The 26,539-nt window shown below is 35.6% G+C and overlaps 2 protein-coding genes across 3 annotated transcripts; one reads left to right on the forward strand and one right to left on the reverse strand.

Moving 5' to 3' along the window:
• The first annotated feature begins 2,765 nt into the window (after window positions 1-2,765).
• On the forward strand, window positions 2,766-24,946 carry LOC119085770 (slit homolog 1 protein). Of its 2 annotated transcripts, none has more exons than XM_037196262.1 (10): window positions 2,766-3,046; window positions 4,209-4,378; window positions 18,050-18,157; window positions 18,222-18,375; window positions 18,445-18,537; window positions 18,604-18,774; window positions 21,070-21,169; window positions 21,230-21,399; window positions 21,468-21,734; window positions 21,820-24,946. In XM_037196262.1, the coding sequence occupies exons 2-10, from the start codon at window positions 4,338-4,340 to the stop codon at window positions 24,772-24,774; spliced, it is 4,059 nt and encodes a 1,352-aa protein (XP_037052157.1). In that variant the 5' UTR covers window positions 2,766-3,046; window positions 4,209-4,337; the 3' UTR covers window positions 24,775-24,946. The 2 variants fall into 2 exon arrangements, with proteins under 2 accessions (XP_037052157.1, XP_037052158.1); XM_037196263.1 differs by having other exon boundaries at window positions 2,766-2,935; window positions 4,224-4,378.
• On the reverse strand, window positions 6,076-8,456 carry LOC119085772 (verrucotoxin subunit beta-like). The gene is made up of 3 exons (XM_037196264.1): window positions 8,272-8,456; window positions 6,602-8,154; window positions 6,076-6,541 (listed from the first exon to the last, which is right to left on the reverse strand). Exons 1-2 carry the CDS (start codon window positions 8,374-8,376, stop codon window positions 6,886-6,888), a joined length of 1,374 nt encoding a protein of 457 aa, XP_037052159.1. The 5' UTR covers window positions 8,377-8,456; the 3' UTR covers window positions 6,076-6,541; window positions 6,602-6,885.
• Window positions 24,947-26,539: the final 1,593 nt, after the last annotated feature.

The raw sequence follows: 26,539 nt of genomic DNA on the forward strand, positions 1-26,539 counted from the left end.
TAATGTCGTGTTATATAGCAATACTCATGTTTAAAAATGAAGTAAAAAATGTGAAATGGATCTCGATAAAATACTTAGATCGAATGAAGTAATAGATCCGATAGAACGACTGTGACTGTCGTCTCTAAAACGTTAAGAAACGACTTCCATTTTTCTACATATTTGCGTTGCAGAGCTTCCAACCTATGTTGAGAACCCACAACCACGTGAAATTCATACGTATCCACTAGTGTATGACGATAATCCTCATAAAATTCATAACGTTGTCCCCCCATAACCGTATGCAATTCATCTTTTCAACTCGTAAAACTCTAGAACAAATTGGTCATACTTTACGCAATAAAGTTGCAATCATAGAATTGAAGCAAGGCCTTAATTCTTCGTCAGTGAAAATTTTTAAAGCCGGGTATGAATATACAAATTATCGTTCCTTCAAAGAAAAAAATGAGCTTGGGATTGCTACTCTATGTAATGAGAGGATAGTCATTTGATTCCGACGGCAAAAATAGGCGATGAACTGATGACAAAATTGTCTTAACTAGCGGAATATACGTTAAAACTTACGACGAAGTAACAAAAACTTGGCATCAAACATTTGGTGACAGTTTTTTCAACAATAGTAGTAACAGATTTAATGATTTTATAGCGATCGATACGCTTGTCGTTTTTAAAGGATTAAAACGAAATACAATGAAACTATTACATCAAGTCAACTTCAAACTAATCAACTAGAATAAGAATTAGGCAGTTCTGTCGCTACCACAAAACTATGGACTCATTTATTGTGGCAAGTAAATCATTATACATAAAAACAAAACCGTCCGTGTCGTATGAATGCAATTTTAATAATTAAACCGAAGAGAATGTCTGTTTATGAATGCCATCGAACTGGAATTCAATCAAACACCATCAGGCGTACGATCACATCTTTGTTAATTGGCCGATAATCACAATCATGTATTACATTCATATCAGTCGTTATTTACCCTTTTACATGAATTAAAAGCCAACAATCGACAATTTTAACAGGTAAATTACAATGAACGTTTTATTAACCGTATAGTATAAATGCACCATCAGGCACACACTTAGAAGTCATTCTTGTGCAAGAAACAAGTTTATACACCGCAAGCATATTTGTGTATTTGTGTTATACTCTTCGAACTGGCAAAGCAACCATTTCGTGTGTAGTTAATACCATGAGGCTCGGTGATGTTGCCATGTTAAAGAAGATGGAAATGAATGTTTGTTTGGATGGTGGTGGTATGAATTGGTTAATTCAATACATACTTAACGTGGATTAGTCTCGTTGTCTTCGGCGATGCGGTAATGAAAGCTACAAACTGATTTTTGATATGAATTCGAATTTTTATCCCGTACGAGTAAAAAAGACGCTTACGTAGACACGTTAATGACATATAAATTCACTTCTATATTAGTCAGATCTTTCACTTCGTTTGTTTTAACGTAAACTTTGTTCTATAAGACGATAGGAGTCAGAGATTAATTGATTGTCTGAATACTAGAGAATGTTGAGGTCTGATGGTCGGGAGCGATAACAGAATTTTTCCTGGTAGCTTTCTTACAACGCCTTGCTAATAATAAGCTAGATTGAAACGTTAGAAATAATGGAAGATTTGTATGGACTATCAATAGTATAAATTTTCATGTCTGGTACACTTTCCAATGTCATTCACTTTATTTACTCGTATAGCTTTACATAACAAACAGTTCATTCGCTTCGCTTAAAAAAAGAAAACAATCAAATTTGTCTTGATAACACTTCGAACTAAACGTTTATCGACATTCTCATTGTCCATAAAACGCTTGATCCTATGGAAAGGTTCGATGCACAATGACCTGGGAGGTTCGATTTTTCATCGGTAGGTCCGCTGCAAATGTTAGGAAATTCACAGTTCATGTTGTAATCGATGATTTGGTTGTATTTTCGAGAACGAAAATTCGTGGGCAGTATGTCGTGTCCATATACTCTGAATAGTAATAAAATAATAAAAGCAAAACCAGAGCAAGAAAACAAGTGGCACTATTTACTAATTTAATCGATCAGTTCTATCTTTCTTCCATATGTTAGCGACAGCGACGACAATAATAAACGGAATCATCGGATTAACGATCTTTTTTAGCAAAATGTATGATAAAATTAATGAAGTAAAAGATTTTCTGTCAATCGTTTGAAAATACTTAGATCAAAAGAAGTAGTAGACTCGATAGTTAATAGTAGTAGCAACGCACTCCAAGAACAGGCACAATAACAAATTTTCTTTAACGGTCAAAGTCTCTTATTTTGGTCCCCGCAGTGGTATTGTACCAACATAAAAACAAAATTTATGTGAAAAATTCTGACTACTGCGTCGATTAGGTCTGTTTGGAGTGCGTTGATAGTAGTGATATGCTTGCTGTCTACGAAAAGACTTTTTTTGGGTCGTTTCATGAAACTATGGACGACGAAACCTTCTTAAAACACTAAACCTTCCACTTTACGGCTCCAGAGCCAGTGTAGAGTGTGTTTCGTAAGTTTATGCCGACTGTTTAATCGAAACAATTCCTGAATTTTATTTTTCACATCCTTACCATTAATGTATACGTAATACAATATACCAGAACCGATAACAATACACAACAACGCTCGGTGTTCGCTTCAATCGAAACACTCGAATCAAAGCCAACAGTTATTCACCTGACTAACATTGTGTGTTTCTCATTCATCCATCGAACCAAAATAGTGAGCGTGAAACATACCTATCTGAAAATGTGGTCATGAACATTGAATGTACCACAAACAATCATTTAGATAGTGGTGTTTTCACCAAGCAGTTCCTGCTATTTTCTGTTAGTCGAGTAATTCACGTTGAACGGAATTCATCGTCGATATACAAAATCGGTGTTTTTGAGTATTTAGTTCGAGTCCAAACTGGTTTACAAGAAAACATTGTTTTGTTATTTAATCAACAATATTTTTAAGACTCAAATTTTTACCTCATTTTTCAATTTAATTTCAATTTGTGTTTTTTTTCCGAAATAAACAGTAAGTTTGTGGTTGTGATTAAGACATAGTTAATCGGTTGTGTCAATCCGAATTCGAAAATATTTCAGATTTTTTTTTATTAAATCTGTGAATATTGTAAATGTTACAATCCTCTTTCAAGGGCAACGTTCGCGACCTACATTATATGTTTATATTACGAGAAGCATTAAATAATTCAAAAGATTTTTTTCGGTGAGAAAATTGTGCACAATGTGTAACACTATATACAAAACACAATTTTATATATTATACACTCCGCTCGTTGCTTGCCAGTGTCAAAGATTTACCATTGATTTTTACAATACATTTTTTTTTTGATAAATAACCGAAGAAGCAATAGGTTACTAACCTTTTATAATTGTACAGTGTATTACAGATCTTAATTTGATTCTTTGTCGAAATGAACCGCAGTCTATACACATGATGTGTACCAAACCAGTGTACTTTACACATACCATATTAAAGTTGTACAGTCTTAGAATGGTCAAACAGATCTGGTGTGTTAACAGTTATTTTTCGTGTATATTTTCATTTTTTTTATATTTCGATTGATTTTTTTTTTTAACCGCAAACGCAACAAGTATTGTACTTTACTTGCACACTTGTCTTATTTGACCTAACAGTTTTTACTCAAATGTTTGCTCTTTGATTTAGATTTTTTAAATTTGAATTTCAATTATATTTCTGTTTATTAAAATTTTGAATTGAAAAAAAAATTGTGGAAGCCGTGGTACCGTCTTTGTGCCAACATGATCAAAAATGACATCATTCTACGACAAGCCTTTTTTAATTAAAAATTCATGAACTTTTTTTCTTAATGTCCCATCACTCCCCCAAAAAGCATTTTTTTTTAAATCTAGCAAATCCATTGGGAAAGTCCAAACTCTTCGTTTCGATTTAAAAGCTTAATGTCTTCAATGGGAAATTTAAATTGAAATGCGCGTGTAAAAGTACCTGACCTGCGTAAAATTGTGTTAATGTAACGGGTCCGTATAGCCAAACATGTGCTTTGGACATATTAAAATCTTTTTTTTTTCGTCGAAATTATCCTCCGGGCATTATGCTATTAAGTGTTTTTGTTTTTGGTTTGGCACAGTTCGATTGGTCTCGGTTTTTCACATTCAGCCAGATTCTAAAAATTGGTTTTTAAAAACTGTTTCAGTGAAACGATAAATAGTAAATTGATTGTCTAAATAATTTTCCAATCAAAATGACTATATTCGAGTAAGAGTTTATATTGACAATTCTTCAAAAACTGTGGGCAATTTCTACACCTCAGGCGCAAAACAACATGTGGCTATATAGTATGCAATGTCATCAGAAGCGAAAAAGGTAGGTCTTTTTTTGCATATTTCTATACTATACGTACACATAAGTTTTGGTATATTAGATTACTGTTACTACATGTGGTAATTAGAAATATTTTTTTGTAATTACTTTCGTATCACTTGTACATTGTATGTAATATGCGAACCATGGTGTCTTTACTGCGACGCTTCCACTGTCTACTTGTTAATCGAAAGGAATGTTCTGCATAGGTCTTGCTGAATTAACTGTATTTGTAGTTATCACTTTACACACCTGTTCTGCCTGTGTGCATTCAAATATTTATGGCTTGACGTGTTATGCATTTCGCTTACACCGACCAAGGAGGAAGTTTATGGATTCGGTCAGAAACGAGTTTGGACCACCATGCACGAGATTTTCTCATTATTATATGCTTATTCAGATCTCTAGCCGAGGGCTAAAGAAATTAATTAGAAGAGTGTACTGGTCTTGCATGGTCTTGGACTTAGGCAGAAACAGCAGCAGAATTAGCAAGAAATGTTCAGTGTAATTGAGGGACACTATAGAGCAACTATTTCGTGTCATTTGTGAAATAGCGATATGAACTTGAGATATATACAGGTAGTTTGAGCTACTGCACGACAGAGAAGTTATCTATGTTAACTAGTGTACCCCGGAAAGATACTAGTTAATTTATTCTTATATTCCGTTGCCAATTCGCAACGTTAAAAATATCGAATGTCCTATTAAATTTCATACACACACTGAGGAAAAAGCGTTGAAAATCTCACCTGTAGCTGGTAATTTTGTCTCCAGGTAATGTACAATAGCTGAGGCAGCTGTATTTTTTGTATGCGGCGTTACAGCTGTGGTAGCTATTGTAGATTACCTGGAGACGAAATTACCAGGTACAGGTGAGATTTTCAACGCTTTTTCCTCAGTACAAAGACTAATATAATATCTATGTTCACACACCACACATACACTACACATTCAATCTAGCACTCTACACAACATAAAGGCGTTCGAAGTAAATATCATTTTGTGTGAACCCGTGGCTTTGGCGCTAGAGTTATCGACTCATAATCGGGAGGTCCCGTGTTCAAATTCGCGGCTGGGTAAGATGGTTTTTCCTTCTTTCGCTTTCTATGTAACACTTACTCGTAGATATTCTAATAGTCCGTTGCCAATTCGCAACGTTAAAAATATCGAAAGCCCTATTTTTTTCAAGCGATATGTTATTGTCCCTAGAGTGCTAAAGGTTTTGCAAGCAAAATTATATCACTAGAAAAAGAGATGTTTGCCTACTGCGATAAAGTACTTCACTGATATAGGGCTGTATATAAGAGACTCGTACTACAGTCGGAGAAATATCGATTTCGGGTTTTTTTAGAGATATCATCATTTCTCTAATTTTCTCAATTACCATTTGAAATAACATGCGAAATGAGAGAATACATAAAAACGATGAAAACGATGATGTCTCTTAAAATCTCGAAATCTATTTTTCTCCGACTGTAATACTTGCGCAAGCGCTCGTATACGTACACGTCTCTTATATACAGCCTTATAGCAGTAATGTACTATTATTTTATGAATTCAAACAATACACTCATTAAAACACTCAGCTTCCACCTCACCGAAAGAATTGTTCAGAAATGAAGTGGGATGGATGGGTCAGCAATATAAAAAAATTTGTCTCGTGATTCATTGGGCAGTTACAATTAAAACGACAATTTTGTCAAAAATAGGTGTCCAAGTTTTATTAAACAACCACTGAATGTCCGAATTTAGACAAAAACGAATTCCTTTTGTTTTATGTAAATTATGATGTCCTCTTGTATATGCGAATCGACATATTCTTAGGTATTACTTCCTTATGTTGAGTTTTGAAACTTATTGTTTCCCAATAATCATTTCGATACATTGCGGTTTGGAGTTGAGAGGTAGAAGTTGTTCCGTCTGAATATACAAAGTTGATGAATGAACTCGAACCACCACAAGCGTTTTGATTGCATTGAGAGGCTGAGACAATCCTTGGCGAAATATCTTCCTGTTTCCCACCGTTAAAACTTTTAGAAGTGCCGCCTTCCGCTCTGAAAAATAGACCAGCGTATAGTGAAGTGATTTGCTCCCAGTTGACTGAGGGCCATAACGTGTTAGGTGCAGGCATTCCAGGATATTGTACATACACGTAGCCAACTGGAACTTAAAATAAAAGGAATTGTTAGTTTGTTCAGTAATCCACTAAAATGGAAATTTTCATACCAGGGTTTTTCAGCTGAGTGTTGATATTTACAATCTGATTCTTCATGTAGTCCATTGACCATATTTCAGACTCACCAATTGGGTTCACCTCTGTATTCATTAAATAGTTCTCAATAATGCAATCGTGATTTCTATACAATCGCAGTCTGGTTGGCTCAACAAAATCGAAATAAGTCTGTTTTTCGATGTCCTTAAGGGCGTCTATTTTGATTGCAACGAAAATTCCGTTTTGGTCAAATGTTTCCCGTTTCGCCAAAATACTTCTGAATGCAACCATCGGCTCGTCAGTTAAGTTTGGAAACTCGACGGTGTAGAAAAATATTTTTGTTAAAGTGTTCTAACATAAATTCTTGAAAACTTGTCCCTTTGTCAAGTACTTTAACTTGCAAATCAAACAAAAATTTCAAAAATTTAAACTCTGCTTGAAGAGTTGAGAATTGCTCAAAATCTATTTTCTTTGGAGATAATTCGTGATTGTTAGCTTCGTTTAGAACGTTGATTAGTTGATCAATTGTCTCATTTCCTGATCTAACCTTGATTAAAGCCTCTGCTAAAGTAAGCTTTACTTGGTATCGGTAATTGTCGTAGTTTTCAGAAAATGTTACTATTTCATCTAACTTTTCTTTAGCAACATAATTTTGGTATTGTCTCCTCTGGGTCAATAAATCCTCAACTTGTTGATCAACAATATTCATCTCGTCGAACCATTTGACAAACGAATTAATTGTACCCTCGTTTATAGATTTCAAGATGATGCTGATGCTCGCTTCCACACCAAGCAATTGTCGGTACAATTCTAAAGGAAGTAGCGTGTAAGACACGGCCTTCCCCTTCCCTAGATTACCTTCTGTTAACAATCTTGCTGAAGTTTTCATGAGCACCACTGCGTCAACAAGAGTCACTGGCATTTCTGGTGGCAAAATATCGCCATATATCTCAAAGCTGTACCTATTGTACTCATTGATTAACGTGTCGTTAACGCTAACCTCACCGCTCGCACCTACTGATGCAAATAACATTTCCAGTTTGGCACTTAGAGAACCTGCAACTGTTAGTTGATCACTTCCCTCATAGTTAGAGTCCTCAACAGAAATGAATACATTTCCTCCCCACTGGATGCCAACTACTACGTGAGTAGCATCTATTTCCTCTAGCACATCCATATCGATTAACCTTTTTTCGTCTTTGTTTGTAAAGTCGACAGACTCGACTTCGGTTAACATTGATGCTGCCAACGAAACTTGAACACTTCTGGAACTGTGTTTTTTGTCACTCAAAAATTTTCCTGAACCACTAACTTGAACCAATCCGCCTAGAACACTTAACTTAAGTTCTGCTTGAACATTTAGTGAGGTTAGTTTTTCCTCCAAAGTGTTCATCTTCAAATATTTGATGTTGGAATGTTTATTCTCGGTGGACTGTATGGTTCCAGCAGGTAAATTATTTTCTGTCATTGAAATATGTAGAAATTGGTCCGAACGGGCATCATATAATTCACCGATTCTAGCTACTCTGCCCACAGCAGCAACAACAATAGGGGTTACTGTGGTAACCTGTTAATTTAATAAAGTTCATACAACTTAGTCGATATCTATGCAAATTACTAAGGCTATAGTACTAAAAGTGAAATTAACTGCAAAATTCCTAATTTGGCAAATGAATTAACATACCCTTTCGTCTGCGACCTGTGGCTGCAACCCTTGTGACCAGGTTATGTTTAAGAATGCCAAAATAAGGGAAGTTAGAAGAAATAGTTTAACATTTCCCATCTTCATCTATGTCTTTCAATTTATTTAATGCTTCACTATAGTATCGACTGTACCACTCGATGAAAATGGAATATTTTTCTGTTAATTTAAAATTGATCTGCTATTACGATCTCGTCTCAGTGTCTTTTATACTTATAATTGGCAGTTATAAAATAATAAAGAAGATAGCTAATCAAATATACGGCAGGATGTTGTTAGTAATACATCGAATAAAATTTGGGAGATAAACGAATGTAAAAAGATAAATTTTGAATTTATCAGTTGGGCTTTAAGGTCTATTCTCACTTTCGTTAAGTTTTGCAAATGAACAGTTAATTGCTAATCTGCTTTCGACTTTACGTTTATTTTTGATATTTGAGCGACCTAGATTTGATTGCTGTTGTAGTTGATGTTGTTGCTGCTGTTGATTTCGCAACATTTGCTGTTGGATTTGTGCTGGAGTCATTTGCATTCCAGGGTCCAGGCCCGGCATTTGACATACCAAAACCAGCTGAAACGATAGAAGAAAAATAAATTCAATTGCAATTCCATTACACACAACGTCGTCCCATCAAATCAAACTTACGTTGAGATTCGGATTGAATCCTGGTCGTATTCCATTGCCATTAAAACTCATATTTTGCTGTTAAGACATAAGTAAATGTCGCCATTCCTGTTGTAAAACCATCGGCGTTGTACACCAATACCATGACCGAATGGGCCACTCATTTTATGACCGCCACCATGACCAGGCCGTTGCATATACATTGAGTGTTGTGCCACTTACTTGTTGGAAGAATTTCGCCTGTTCGTGACGCATGTTAACAGAACCAGCCGGTCCCATATTATTTGGCATTATTGCTCCCATTCCCGATGGATTCATAGCATTTGGAACCATTGAATTCATACCTCCTCTTCGTTGTCCCATGTTTGGAATCGTCGATCCATTATTTGGAATACTTTGACCCATCATATTCGGGCCCACCCATATGTGGTCCAATATTCTGAGCAATATTCATCGATAGGCCCATATTTTGCAATTGAATTAAATTACTTCTGGCAGTGTTTGCATTTTGTGGAAGTCTTTGTGGACCGATATTATTACCGGCATTAGGATTCGATATACCAACATTCGATGGACCCATTCCCGACGCAAATATGTGCTGGTTTTGTGACATGCTAGCCATCCCAGCAGGATGTGGTGGTAAATTTCCGGACTGTGCGAATATTGCCATTGTTTGACGACATATTGCCAGATGACCCAGACATATTTGATAGAAAGTTAACACTAGTTAACTAGAACGGAGAAAGTTAACGTTATTTTAATCTGCCGTGGCTACTATCGTATGTTTTATTTATTTTTTTTTTATTTATTTATTTTATTCGGAATAATCATCGACAGCATGTTTGCTAACTGATGATGAACGATTACAACGATTATCAATCAAACTCTTAAAAATTATAAACAACAAATGAAGCCTGACGAAACTTAGAACGAAAACCAACTATCACTACAAAAAACTTGAATAAGAAAAATAACTATGTTATGTATGTTCTGTGATGACACACTTTCTCACTAAACAAATAAAGAGCGAACAACCCCGGATATGATATCATTTAGCCAAGGAAAGAGATAATGAATATCGTTCCGTTTTTTTTGTAGGGATATTACAAGTATAGGTGTGCAAGCAAGCGGTAACCAGAATGATATTTGTGCATTTAGAAGTTGTTTGAAGCATTTCAGCAACTAATATAAATTTCTATTTACTCGAAAATCTTTAACGATTTCCAGAGCAATGTAACAGCCGAAACGCATCTGAGAGCTACACAGCAATCTTTCAGTTAGACTTTCGAAATGGACCCGGACAAGAATATTAAGTGAAGAGGTCGGATTAGTGTTCTATAAAATAGCAACGCTTATGTTAAACCAAATGAAGTAACAGATTTTGTATCGAAAGTAGTTCAAGCAACAGATGAAGTTATAGATTTAATGATTTTATTGCGATATGCTGATCTTTTGAATAGGACTAAGGCTTGACCAATAACTATTTGATTATGTTCAGACTGTTCATACAAAAACGCATCAAATCGTCCTTTTATCAGTTTGAATTTAACAAACAAAACGTTTTCTGAATTGCTCCGTCTAATTCTTTTTCTCTATCGAATATAATTGAGAGCACTTGTAGCCAAAGTCGCGGTTCACTTCAAAATATTCGAGGCGTAATCGCATTAAAACACCAACGACAACAGACGGTTAATATACGTTTAAAGTAGGTGGCTTGCAAATTTGTAATTGTAATTCGGATTTATAAAAAAATCAAGATATCTGCTGACCTCGTAGATGGATGCAGATATCCAAATTAGTTAACAAAAGACTCCGAACAAGACTACTTACATTCATGTATACAATGCAAAACGTACGTACTCATTGTGCTAATTTTTTTTTTCAATTCGCCTTCTGTCACCGTTCAATGAGTGTGATGAATGAAATAAAAGAATTAATTGATTCTTCCTGTCGATTTTTAATTGGGAAAAATTTTCGTTTAATAAGACAAAAGCATCTTAGAATTCTTTATGAAAATAGTAGGTAATGCGCTCATAGGTAGTACAATAACAGACGATAATAATATTATTGATGTAACGGATATACAAAAAAATATTTGAAACTCTTACTATCGAGACCTACCTCAATCATTAAATGGTGTTTATCAGCGCCTCTTATTTTCAATCTTGTTATCGCAACAGAAATGTTAAAGGCTAATTTTTTTTCCTATCATTTTGTTGTTGTTATGTAATCCTACTCGAAGATATATATCTGCTGTGTGCTTTTTTATATTGAAACTATAAAATAAAAACTTGAATGGTGACATTCTTTTTCCTCAATCTCATCGTTATACGAATATGACTTTAAGTTATTAATATTCGGTTTCGCAAAATTGGTTAGAGTGAAGACACTCATACACACACACAATCGTATCCGTGCGCACACTACTTCATCGTTTAAAATACATAATTTTATGTTTGAAGCATAAACATTCCTGGATTTTCGATTTAATGAACAGAAAAAGAAGTTGTTTTACCTACACATACCACAGGTAATGTGTAGCGTATCAAATAGTGCGTTATAAGTATAAATTGATAGAATTTTTAAATTTACTTCGCTAATTATTTATCGCTGGGAAAACATGATAGCAACCACACATCAATACCTAAACCACTTTGTCTATGTGACCAAAAACTTTGTTTTCGTGACGAAGACGGAAGACTTTTGATTTTTTTTTTATTATTTCTTTTTTCAAATTTTTATATTTTTAGCAACTTAAACACTTACAACCAGCACACCATAAATATTGAAATTTGGTTAATAAATTCACAAAATTTTAATAATATAAGAGCGACATGATTAGTCAATCACGCATTGTGTATTATTACATAAAATTGCAAAATATTTGACGTATCAGACACATGGAATAGATTATAGAGTTAATGGTCAAACGATCCGATATTTTTTCCCACTAATGACTTTGATTATACAGCAATCAACATATATGTTAAACCATTTGCCTTGATTATATGTCTCATCGAGCACCTCAATTAATTGACAGTAGTTAACAGACATTGATTCTTATGTAATGTTTTCCAAGACGAAAAAAAAACATTTTCGTACGAGCCTGGATACACTGGGAAATTGAATAATACTAGTAGTATGTACTAATACGCACGGTATGTTAATGAAATGTGGTGGAGTACATATAGAATACCATATATGGCACCACGGCAGAGTAAAGTAAACCAGGCAGGAGCGCTAGATTTGACTAGGGACCTGAACTATCTAGTAGCCTTATTTTTTGCGAACAAAATTATTAGACTTATGTCAGTGTTCATTTGAGTTCGTTTTCATACAGTGTATTAGGTCCCATTTATATGACGTTAAAAAAATAAACCGATCCTGCCTGGTTTATTGTGCTCTGGTGTGATGTCACAAGTGTAGTGAATACGCGAGGCAAGTATTTCATACAACCTGCTAGTTTTATTCAGGTTCCATGTTTTTCAGTGTACATTTACAATGTGAGGAAGAAACCAGTTTGAATTTCATTAGCAAAAAAATATTTCAATTATTGTTTTAGCTTCAATGTTGTAATCGATATAGATTATTGGCCATTCCATACACAATTTTGTATTTAAATGAAATCCAAAACAACTCAAACTCTTGACTGAATGGAGTGACAATCCGTGTAACTTTAATTTTACACTGAACTTGCTTTCACTTTTGTACTGACGTAATGCAACAAGTCTATTACTTCAATGTCATTGGTTAGGGTTATTCAGTTATTCTACTCCAATACGCTCCGAAATTTAACGAAAACAAGTTCAAGAAATCTTTTGGAAACATCAAAATTAATTCATTCAATTGCTGTCGACTGCAACGACTTAAATATACGATGGTCTCAGGTTAATGTGTTTTTATATAGTCAAATAAAAGTTGAGTTGAGAGAATTTTCCACACGTGAGCTGCTACTTTGAACAAAAGAAGTAATAGATTCAATGATTTGATAATACTTGATACACTTCAGGTTACTACAGTATTAAAAATCTGTTGTAAAGCCATCAATGAGATGAGGACAATAATATAATAATGAATTTAGAAATGAAAATGAAATACAAACTTGAAAATCATATGGGGATGGGAAGAAACTAGACAACAAAAACAATGAAAATGGGTGTCAATGGTGCGATAATAGGAGAGAAATATGCGACAATTGACAATAGGAAAAAAGGTTATGCTAATAGTGTTTGACAAACAACATTATAATACAGATAGGTGTTGTAGCATTTTTTCCATTATCATGTAGCAGTGAAAAACTGATCTCTCATATATGTTTCCTAAGACCATCACTGAACGTTTTTATTTTCTTTCTTATTTTTTGCGATAGAATTGCCCGCCCGCCCCTCAATCGTTTACCATTCATTATGATTACTTGCTAATTTTATTACTCACAATATCAGAGAAAGAAAATTCCACCGACAATTTATATGCATTTTACTTTCGCTTGCATGTGGTATTTCTCTCAGATGCAAACTATCTAATTATCGTCCGCATTTAACCGAATTGTTTAAAAAATTAACACTTTTGATTGTTTTTTAATTTATTTTGTTTATTTATTCACGATTCAGTTAAAATTATAATTGTCTGCTGCACAACACATTTTCATTCATCTGTACTTGGATGATGGATTTTTCTTTCGTTTTTAATGAATTGGAATGTTTCACAGAAAATTTGGAGTCAATGTATCTTCCGATTAAGTTTCAGTATCGAGTAGAAGAATCAAGAATAAGTTACAACTTCGGCTAGAGGTACTCCCACAAGCCTAAAAAAAACATTTCCAGGCACTATTACAATACACTCTCTAGCAACCACCATTAAGGTGGTAAAAATGCAACGCAGCCTTTGCATTTTTACATATAAAATTAGAAATAACTCAGTAGTGTATGATTCTACATACAAAGGAATAAGGTGGTTTTTTGACAGCGTCAAAACGAAATTTGTTTGCTAGAGAGGGTATCGATTATTATCGTAACTAATCAAGTATTAGATTTTCCATGAATCTGTTGAAAATATTTGATTTAAATAAAGTTAGCTGATTCGATAATTAGAATTGTCATAACATGCTCATCGAATATGTCTTCAATTTTCTATGTTTCATTAAACTTTGACATCATTACCATAATGTGTCGATTACCGAAGACTTAAACTTTTTCGTAAGTTGGGCGGTGCCAGATAGCATCAATATCAATAATCATTTATGACGAAACGTTTGAGATCTTCGACATCTCTCATTCAGTGTTTACCTTGATAATGAACGACTGCGACGAATAAATCCGATACCGATCTTATACACATGTCATAGCGGCTATTTTCGTAAATATTACCACATCGAAATGTTTTTTATTTTTATTTTTATTCGTTGCTATTTTACATAATATTTTCGAATTTAATTTTCGACTACTCCAAAAACCAGTCTTAGCTATTCAAATCTACGCCATTCAACATGATAAATGAAAAGATTTTGTCGAAATATTGAAAACGATAGGCTAAAAGTGTAAGTGATGCACTATAATAATGAAATGACAATGAAGAATGTTGATTGAGCCGAACCGGCTAACGATGTTAGTTACCTGACCACATTATGGTTAACCAAGCAAAACCATTTTTTGTTTTGTTTCTGCGATGGTTAAGAAATTCGGCTGTGGAAACTCATATGGAAACTCATACCCTTTCAGTATCCCTTCTAGTTAGAACTTTTTTTTTCTAAGGAAAATAGTATTTTACTTTACTAGGGACGAAATATGGCCATTCCTTCCTTTACTCTTTCGACCTAGCTCGTAAAGTAAAATAGCACACTGCACCACACGGGAAATAATTTGGTATAGTAATATACTATTACATGATTAGGCAGGGATAAAAGTTATCCCGAGTTATGTAATGGATGAATGCGTCGAAAGTAGTGCTTGAAACATGAAAATTACAGTTGTCGAAGCATGTAAATAGTTTTAATTTGAAAATGTACTATTACCAAGATGCCAAGTTGCAAGAACAACCACAGAGAAGCCTTGCATTCATAAAGAGAATGCCCACATTATGCTGGACTGCAAGTAGTGAGGCAAGTTGCTTATGAAGAGATATGTAGAAGAAAATTGATTTTGTTTGAGTCACATTACATTTAGTCAACATGACAGATGCTGATACCCTTTATAAGCAATGACGAGGACTTCTAATCGCATTTCGTATTTAAAAGCGAATGGTATTTGAATGGCTAGTTGAAATCAGGACAGAGCCTTAGATTTTAACCTATCCCTGATATTTCTTTAAGAATAGAACCATTAACTACATTTCACGGAATGCCTGAAGAGATTAATCATCTGCTATCGATATCAATGACAAATATAAGTGAAATATGAAATAAGCCTGGTTTTTATATAATGCAGCGTGTATGGTACAACAAATGAAGTAAAAGATTTTGTCTCAAGAATATGTGGCTTGACACCTAAAACGGAAGAAATGTTATATCGCAGTAATCGGTAATTGGGATTTCTACAACTAATTTTTTAAAAGAATTAGAAAAAATTAGCATTTTTCCTTTGCGGTCAGTTCATAAGAAGAATTTTTTCCAAGAATGGTCCAACTTATCGACATAAAATTAAATCTGCATGCGTCCTTGATCAACGTATAAAATTGTTGGGTGTTTTTTTCTTATTTGTTTAATTGGACAAATTCAAAGAATATGTCTAACTTTCAACGAATAGTCAACGATTTGCTGCACCCAAGTACCCACATATATTACCATAATAAGTGTTGCTATCCGTCTCTGGGAAGCGCTTCAGTCTGAAACCATTCAACTTGTTGCATGCCACACTACGCAACAACCAAAATATTACAAACATTAAAAAAAACTACGAAAATAAGCCAACTGTTGTTTTCTTGTCGGTCGAGATCTGTGTTACGTATTTTACTTCCGTTAGGTGAATTAATATTCAAGAAAAAAAATTGCTGAAATGTGTAGGAAAATTAGAAATAATTAATTTTGGTTACTTTTTCCGCTGTTGGTTTCCCTGCAAGACATACAACATTAAATTCAGAGTTCACTAAATTTTGAACAGATTTTTAACAAACATATTTGCTGTCCACGATTCGATGATGTACTTTCTATCTTATAAGGGCAATGAATACAAGAAGTGTTTTGTTTGTAAGAAATATTACTATTATTGACTTCTGTATTCGTTTATTTATCGAAAAATTTGATTGAAGCATTTGCGGTATGTGCTTTGATTTCCATCGTGACGATCCAAATCTGCAATTTCGATTATTTATTTAGAGTTCACAAATTTCTATTTGATTGTGATGTTTGGATTGGAATCCTGGGAAGGTCATAATTCCATTACCAGAGTCATGATTTCTGTTAGCGAAGCTATGCTTTCGATAAGTCTTCTAGGATAAGTATTTTTCCATTATGTTATCTGTTACTGACACGGGAAAAAACGGGCTAATGTAAGACTCTTACATGGGAAAATGTTTAAACTAATGAAGTACCAATCATTTTCTTACTTCGATCTTACTCATATTCACATCCTAGTGCTCATAATTTTGTGAAAAATAGATTGAATTTCAAAGAGAAACAATCAAAAAATAAAGTTGGTAGAGGAGCTTAAATTTCCACCTTCCCTTCGTCTTTTGTCCCCTTTGACTTTAAAATCTTTCTAACATAACAGCACGTGCATGTTGTTTGTTTCATATTTACAAAGTTTGGTACACGACAAGGCAAGTTGTTCTGTTGCATAAACCGTTTAAGAAAAATGTTTTTGCATCAAGATACAGTCACTTCCATATTATTCTTCTTTTTTTATCTGGTGATGGCGACATGTTCAATAGGGGGGTCCAGAATCGTATGGGAAAATAAAAGTTTCGAGAAAGTTGGCGGACCCCGGGGAAAACGAACCTATATGACCCACTGATAAAAAATATATATGGGGCCGATGCGATCCGAGTTGGTTTATGGGTCGCGCAATGACGAAATATGTGAAAAACCACGAAAATGAGGGTTAATGAAAAATTGAACGTAACTAACAGATGCTGAGGTCACTTCTTAAGGTGAGTTGGATTATTTCACTTCAGAATAATCCAAAGAGACCGATTTAATGATTTGTAAGTGCATTCGCAGCTCCCAAGTCAGTCATAGATTCGTAATCTGTTCACTCAGTCTTTGGGTTCTTCCAAAACATTTATGGGATGTGCATCGGATATATTCATGTCTAACGAGAGCTTATGGCATAAGCTTTCATTGCAAAAAGAAATTTTTTCGAAAACAATTTTTTGAAGCTATATAGAAATCGATTTTGGTGCAAAAATGTCAGGGTCGTGAACTCAGGCAATTTTCAAATGACTGTTACGTCAAGACACCAACTTGAAACTTATTGTGTGTGGGCTCGTTAGAAAGCCACTGTCATTACCTTTACAACGACACCTAACACTTAATTTAAATAGTGACCTCGCCTGACTTTGTATTACTTGGAAATTATATGTCGATTTTTGTCTATATCGATATTGTTAGGTGTGCCCAGACGATATAAAAATTCCAAAAAGTGGAACCAACGCATTTTTGTTGCTTTTGCATCTAATCTAAGTTGTCTGGACCAAAAAAGTTTGATATTGTCGTAAAAAAAAATTTCTCATACAAAGTAATGGAAAAAATGTATGGAAAATTTCAGTGTCTTTTCACACATTTCGTCCTTGAGCGACCCATAAACCAACTCGGATCGCATCGGCCCCATATACAATTTTTATCAGGAGGCCATAAAGGTTTATTTTCCCAGGGGTCCGCCAACTTCCTCGACACTTTTATTTTTTGGACCCCCCTAATGTTCAAACCCTTGTAAGTGAACGTAGGATTTCTATACTTAAACATTATTGAAGTGAAATGTACTATTAACAAGCACTATCAAACCTTGGTCATTGTTTAGGGAAACTTAGGAATATCTCAAACCACAAACAAAGATTGTATGAAGCAAGTTCATCGAAATTAGCTAACGTTACTAAGTCAACATTGTGTAAGGTGTCAAGAACTTACAAGACGCGTCGAGCTTCTCTATATAATAAAGAAAGAAAATTTTGACGATTGTAAAACTAACATTTTCTTACTTCCAGATCTCTACGGTGCATTTACTTTGGAATATGGATTTTATTGCTGATAACACCGACCAGTGCTTGGAGAGCATGCTCAGAACTGAGTCCAGCTCTGCGATTTCCTTGCAGGTAAAATAGTCCTATTTGCCGTCGATTATGAATCATCAATTGATTACTTTGACTGTACGTACAGGTGTACCCTAGACGAATTCGGACCGAAAGTACAAACTGTTGCTATGGATTGTGACAACACTGTTTTTGCCGGTGGTGCACCGGTATTTCCGAAAGGTGCACCAATAACCATATATTCACAGAGATATAGTGGACAGCAAACAATTCCAGTTCAGGTTAGATATTTCAATGAATACTCAAGTGTTTGATTAAATTATTAATCGTCATATTGATCAATATTATAGGCATTCGCCTCAGCATGGATACCAGTCAGAAATTTGGACTTTTCTCACAACTTAATTCGAAGATTACAGGACAAAATTTTCAACGGAATTCAGGTACTTGATTTCATTCCGCATTTCAGTAAAAACGAATTTTTACCGTTTTTTCTCTCGAATCGGTAGGACACATTATCAGTTTTGAATTTGAGTGATAATCTGCTCGGCGACTCGTTGAATCCAATTTTCTCCACGGCCGAATTCCATGTATTGTCGAGCCTGAAAGTTTTGGATTTGTCTGGCAATCAAATAAAAGGTTTGGAGGAAGGCATTTTGAAAGGATGTGAGACGCTGCAGGTATGTCGCTTTACTTTAGTTTTATTGAAATAAATCAAAAATTGGGGAACCGAATTTCCGGACCCTAATTTCTCCCTAATTTCCGGCTCCATTTCTGCTAACATTCTGATTACCCAAAGAAGGAATTGGTGATTTTTTGGAGCCTTAAGTTTTCAGAAACGGCAAGATCATCTAAATTGTTGAATTACGAACATCTATTACTTCATTTGTTAAAATGATCGAAAAGTGTTTGATTCCAAATCTTTTCCTTCACTAACTACAACATACATTTTGCTATTTAGTAGACTCAAGTCAGATTTCAGCGTTTTTTAGTCATTGTCGATAACAGAAAACCACTCGTTTACGGAAGGTTACAAAATGACCCAATGAAGACATAAAGTTCAATGGTTTCTAAGGAACAGCGTGTCTCACTTTTACGCTCAGAATATTTACTTTCTTCGGCGGAATTCAGAGCCGAGACATTGCTCTGCTACACACAATCAATTTGAGAGCAACGCAAGTGAATAAGAAAATTTTAATTTTGTCTGTCTATCGTAAATATTAATTTCTTCACGATAAATTGAATTTTCATTCATTTGGTGTTACATTTTCCACCGTCATACGTTCGTAGCGTAACATCAAAATCTCACTTTATCGCCATAAAAAGTACTAATTAATTAAATCAAAAAGCGGCAAAAATTTATCCAACACTCAAACATATGTAGATGAATTGGCTTAGGTATCAGATGGTGTGTTGTTTATGCTAGCACCGTGTCTTCGAGACTCCTCTCTCATGGCTATACACAAACGTATCGTTGTGTACTTATACAACGAAAAGAAAGTACATAATAGAGGTTCCAAGTTAATTCATGAATAACTAACAATAACTTTAATTCATAGACGAAATAGAGGTTATATCTCTTTCCACGCAACGTTTCATTACCTTTTTTGAAATGCTTATAAGTTATGCGGGTATGTAATGTGTGTGTTGTTTTGTTACACTTCTAATTAGATATGCGAAAAATAAAATTTATTTTGTTTGAGTTACGAAAGCCATGGTCAGACGCCCTAATTTTCGAGGAGAACAAACAAACAAACACGTTTTTTTTAAAGGGTTTCACACTCACTGGAAAGGTATATTCATTCAGCATTTTTTGTGTAGAAAATTGTTGAATGCATTAGGTGCAGTAGATTTTATACAGATGAGTGGATATTCGATGATGGATTTGCTTTGTTTATGGGAGATATAAGAAACGAATGTTTGGAAAAGCAAGAGAATCAGGTCAATTGACTTTAGACAATGTTGCAGAGCGGTTGTTATACTGTGAATTTAGTATATTAAAGAGTACATCGCACGTTAATCGACTTTGCGATATTTCGATATCGAACATGCGGTCAAGATCCATTCGTTTAGTTCTTAGAAATTGATTCTGGCAATTGTCTTCTGAATCTTTCGAAACTATTGTTTGTAAAAAGAAATATTCGAAATGGTGATAGATTCAATGGTTCGATGCTCAATATCATACCGGAAAATTGCTCAGAGCTTGTAAACTTACAAGATGAGAAATAGATTGGTTATGTGCTCTTTAACCTGTCACAGACGGCAAGCACATTAACAGTTTTACTGTCTGATCTATTACTTCATGTGATCTAAGATTTTCATAAATTGATTTCAGAAATCTTTTACTTCGTCTGTTTGGAACATGCTTTTTGCTATATAAGACCTCGTTATTCAGAGTTTGTCGTTTATTATTGCTGTCGATAACAGATGACAAGCGTCTGTAACAGGCTAATCATCAGAACAAAATGTGTTGAAGTTTTCGGGAGGACACAATTAAGCTAGAGTACCGCAAACCACAGAACAGAAAACTTCTTTCAAATCTGGCTGAAAACCAGGTGCCACTTTTAGGAATTTACTTAAAATTCTCAAATTTATTTCTCAAAAAATTCCTTAAAATTCCAGTATTTATCGGGACAACGTTTAAATGCTATTCCATCTCACGATTTTCCCAAGTCGTTTCCCCTTTGATTAAAACTGTCAGGACCTTAAAAATATCAAGAATTTTAGACTTTGAAGAGGCAAAACTTTCGACGATAAAGTTCTTGAATCTTCAATACTCTGGGGTGTTAAGGAACTCTCGAGGAGGTGTAAAAATCTCATGATGTTGAAAGTCTCGGGCGGTCAAATTCGTGGGATGTTAGGACTGTCAAGACGTTGGAAATTGAAAGTCACTTAAAGTAAACGAGAGCCAGGCGAGCCAAGTGTCAGTGAACATTATAGTACGTGTTTGACGACTCTTTCTAATTTATTTCCAGGAAATTCAACTGAACCGAAATAACTTCATCAATGTACCATCGAATTCTCTGAATGGACCAAATGCGTTGAAAATTTTGTCACTGCGCTACAATCACATCGGTAAAATCATTATTGACAAGTGACTTTGCAGAAAAATTCCTAATTCCAAGTATATTGCAGATACATTGAAGCAACAAGCATTTGCAGCACAAGCGTCCCTCGAACGACTAGATCTTCGAGACAATCGCATCACAACAATCGAAAGCGGTGCGTTTGATGGACTGAACCAGCCGAAAGAAATTTATTTGTCCGGAAATCGTCTATCGAAAATGAATAGCGATGTTTTTCAGGTATTGATATTGCTCAATGTGCCATACATCTCGCCTATTCCTTTGATGACAAAAAAAAATGATTTCAGGGAGCCTCATCTCTGCAAAAACTTGATTTGTCGGAGAATTTCATTACGAGCTTTCCAACAATCGCCCTACAAACGATCGAAAATTTGAAAGTTTTAAATCTGTCGTCGAACATGATTTACCATTTGGACTCGACGAATTTCGAGCACTTGAAAAGTTTACAAATTCTTGACCTTAGCCGGAATGGAATTTTCTCAGTTCCGCCATCAACATTTAGAGATTTGAACGCACTGCGGTACCTTGATTTGAGTCTGAACTCATTGCGAACGGTGAGTTTTGCTTTTGTTTTACCATTCAGATAACTCCACCGAGCGTTTGGCAACTAACACGTTTATGAAAATCATTGTGTTCCAGATTGAAGACGATGCCTTCGAAGGATTAGATTCTCTGCAAACTCTAATCATCAGAGACAACAACATTTTATTGATACCAGGCAGTGCACTCGGACGACTTCCACGGTTGTCAAACCTTTACTTAGACTACAACCGTGTTGCGGCTCTATCGTCTGATATCTTGGGTTCCATTCAACCGGAAGACATTACCCATATGTCTCTGTCGCGAAATGTTATACGAGAACTGCCAGCGGGTAGTTTTCAAATGTTCAAGAAATTACGGTACCTGGACTTATCGGGTAATTCATTGGCTAGCATTAATGCCGATACTTTTGCTGGATTGCAAACCTCTCTGAACGAATTAAGAATATCGCAGAACAAGATTACCGGCCTAGGAACAACACCGATTGTGCTGCGTGGCCTTCGGATTCTCGATTTTAGTTACAACGACTTGGTGGACGTCCCACGAGACGCATTCGTTGGAATGGAAAACTTACAATACCTCAATTTGAGCAACAACAACCATCTGTCACCAGTTACAGTTACCCTGTTCCATCCGTTGACCAAATTGAAAGTCCTAGACTTGAGCAGCACTGGCATGAAAACGCTTCCAATCGAATTGTTTGCCAATTCGCAGGATATCGAAGTGATCAAAATATCCCACAACAGCATACAGGAGGTTTCGGATGGTTCGTTTGCCAATTTAAGGAACATATCAAGTATCGATCTGTCGTACAACAAAATTATGAGCATTCGATCGTCAGCTTTTATCAATCTGATGAACATTCGAAAACTGAATCTGCGCGGAAACCAGTTAAGCGCCTTCAAAGGTGAATTTTTCAATACCGGAACAAGCTTGGAAGAAATTGATGTGTCGAACAATCAGCTGAGCTACCTGTTCCCATCGTCATTCCGCATCCATCCAAGATTGAAGCGCATCGATGCATCAAATAATAAAATCCATTTCTTCCCATCGGAGCTGATTTTGTCGCTGCAATTTCTGGAATCTGTAGATTTGTCCACCAACTCGCTACGAACTGTCGACGAATTGGATTTCGCCCGATTGCCACGTCTTCGTAGACTTAACATGGCTGATAATGAGTTGGAAACCATCAGTGAAATGGCATTCCACAATTCGACACAGTTGCAGGTGATCGATCTCAGTGGTAACAAATTGGACCGAATCGGTGAACGAACATTCGAAGGACTAATACGTTTGGAGCAATTGAACTTGATGGGAAATAAATTGTCTGAACTTCCCGACGCTATATTCGAACGGAACAAGCTGCAGATTATGGAAAACATTAATTTGTCGCACAATAAGTTCGAAATCGTTCCATTCAAATCGTTGCAGCGACAATATTTCTTCGTCGTTTCGGTGGATCTCAGCCACAACAAATTGAAGTACATTCCGGCTGAAGACAGTATGATGGTGAATATCAAAAAATTGGATCTGTCTTTCAATCCACTGACCAAGGAGGCCCTAGACATTGTACTGAAAGAACCGAAAACGGTACGCGAATTGAATCTGGCCGGAACGGGCCTGAAAGAAATTACAGCATTGGAGACTCCGTTTTTGCAGATTTTGAATTTATCGTACAACGACATTACTGACATCAGTAAGAATGCATTCCAACGGGCTACATTACTCGAGACATTGGATCTGTCTAGCAATCTATTGACAGATGCAGAAGCACTATCGGATATTTGGCCAATGGTCGATAAATTAATGTTTCTCGATCTGTCCAATAATTCATTTGAAGCAATAGCTCAGGGTAATTTGGATGGTCTCGATATGTTGAAGACGTTAAACCTTGTCGGTTTGAAGAATTGCAGCCGACTAGAGAAGAATGCATTCAAGAATCTCATGAATTTGAATGAATTGAGAGCATACGATTTGCCTCGATTGGGATACCTAGACGTTCAAGGCATTGTCGAACTTCTACCGGCGCTCAGAATCTTGGATATTGAAATTAAGGATTCTACAGTTGGTGACGATGATATTCAAGCGTCCAAGCATCCACGTCTTAGAGAGCTTGGTCTACGTGGCCAACGTTTGCTAAGCATAACTCCAAGCACTTTCGCCAGTTTGAAGAATAAAAATTTGAATATCAAATTGTGCAACACATCAATCAATTCGTTGCCACCAACACTCCTGTTCCCGATTCCTCGATCATCCAATCTAGATCTGGACATTACCGGCTCTGATATCAAAGTTCTCACACCCCAACTGCTCAATGTGTTTGAAGATCGACGAAACAGTTTCCACTTGAAAGGTCTGAACTCGAACCCAATTCATTGCGATTGCAATGCGAGGGCTCTGCGGCGATGGTTACCGGGTTCGAAAATGCCCGAGCTGAAATGTGCCAGTCCATCGTATTTGAGTGGAAAACTTCTCATCGAAGTCGGTGACGATGAACTGACTTGTGATCCAAAGAAATTGACGACAACCGAGGCGCCCAAAACTGTCAGCAACATTGTACACAAGTCTACCAGTCGGGTGTACCTGCGGCCGTCAACTGCTGAACCGGAAATAATTTGGAGTATGCCACCGACACAGCCTCCGATCAAAATCAAAACAAAAGCACCTCTATTGAAAGCAAACACTTTGAACAATGACGACACTTTGATCATCGGCATAGTGGGTGGTGTGGTTGCTTTCATTGCAATTCTCATCATCATCATTTGCATTGTTCGATTGCGTATGAGTAGCCAAAACTACCATTCGCCACCGCCAATGGCTATGGGTATGCCAATGGGACCGGGAAGTGTGCAGTTAAGTTACAAAGGAGCTCCAGCTCCAGCCTTTTACACTGTTCCATCGTATGCACAAAGCTATTCAACGTTGCCACATAAAAATCTTCCGTCACATCATCAGTCTCAACAAAGTCTGAATCAATCCAGGGCCGGCTATTCAACAATGGGACGGGGACCATACATGCAACAGACAGCGAATGGTCAGCCATTTATCATCTAAAGTCAATTCTCTTATTTTTCTTCAATTTTTCTTTGAAATTATCGTTTCATAAACGGTAAACTACAACTGAAAAACCTGTCACAGGTGTGCTTGGAACTTTCAAATAAATCAAAATCCGGTCAGAACAGGAAATATTTTCGTGAGAAAATCTCGATGATTCGTTGAAATACGATAAAGTTTCGTGAAAAAGGTTTCACGAAAATAATCCCTGCTCAGGTGCCAGTTTGTCGTTCCAAGAAAATCATGGAAATCTGGTGAAAGGCAACACTCACCCACTCACACTTTTCAGACTATTCCTAATAAATTTTCGTCGTATACCTTGCCCTACTCCATTAAATACATAACTCGTTGGCGAACGTTTGAAAAGAATTTTTTTTAGAATAAAATGGGTCAGACGACACAATCTAATTTGTAATGCCCCCTACGTTTATGTAAAATTATTAATTTTTGTTTAAGTGAATCGAAGTGACAAAATTTAGTTAAATTTAAAATTCTAATTACAAATTTTTCACTAACAAATTGAATAATGGAAAATAGAAATTTAGAGTTAGTTCGGTATGCGTGACGCACTGATCGAGGCAGTTAGAGTGAAAGGGCGAGAAGAAAGCTGTGGTTGTAAAATTAAGAAGGTAATTTTTAAGTAGCTAATAACGAGAAATCCATATTCTGTACACAAACGTGTTAGGAGCAATGATCACTTGAGCATAAACTGAAACCCGAATTTTGACAATATTAGAAAAGATCCCAACATGCATGTTGTTCATTGTAACAAGACTCCGGAAAAGGTCACGTTGTTTAAAACTAACTCAGTCAATTTGAAACAAAAAACTAGATCGACGTTATTGGCTTCCTCTTGCACTCTGTCATTGCTAAGTATGGAACGTACTTATTTAAGGTTAAATTTCTAAACAGGTTAACCTGTAACGTTGAACCTGTTCATATTTTGGATACACGTTTGTTACGTTAGCAGAGATATGTGCAACATAAGGCCACTCGTTCTATGTTCGGACTCAAATTTAACTTGAGGTGTTCGAATCAAATTGTCGTTAGTGTTCTAGCAAAATCAAATTACAAATGTTTTGAAGTAAACTCCTCACATTTTTTCGTGTTCAAAAGTGCCCATATTCATAATACATCATCCGCACACCCAGAACTCAAGCGATTATTGCACGTAACACTCTCAAGTTTTGATTTGAAAGTACTATACACTGTTAACAATGATGCACAAACTTCGGCTGATTTATAGGTTTCGTTTTTCACTGATTTTTTCGTGAAAATCTAAATCCCCAAGTTTGTGCGTACATTTAAGAGTCATAATAGGATTGCGATGTATATTTATTTCATTGAAATTGTTAATTTATTAAGTTGATATATTTTATTGCATGTTTCAATTACAGCGTTTAGTAATGCGTTTACAAATAAATGAAAAATGATTTATAGATTTATACCAAAACACTGTTTCGTTTTAATGTCACATGTGACAAAGGTCCTTTATATAATGTTACAACCACCTCAAATATGTTAGAAATTTTTATGCAACTTCTTGTTTTTCTTCGTTCCACAAGGTCCACATTATTAAAAAATGATGCCACAAATATCGGTCCACGATAACCATAACCATGTGTTGTGGTATAGCGTTTCTCCTACCAGCAAATAACGGTCTGTCGATTTTATGTGAAATACCACAATTCACGGTCACCATAACAAGTGAGTCTCAACCCACACTCTATGCAACCCACTGAAAACATTGTATTTTAAATTTAAA

Source organism: Bradysia coprophila, chromosome X (genome assembly GCF_014529535.1).
Source record: "Bradysia coprophila strain Holo2 chromosome X, BU_Bcop_v1, whole genome shotgun sequence".
In the NCBI taxonomy this organism is placed as follows: domain Eukaryota; kingdom Metazoa; phylum Arthropoda; class Insecta; order Diptera; family Sciaridae; genus Bradysia; species Bradysia coprophila.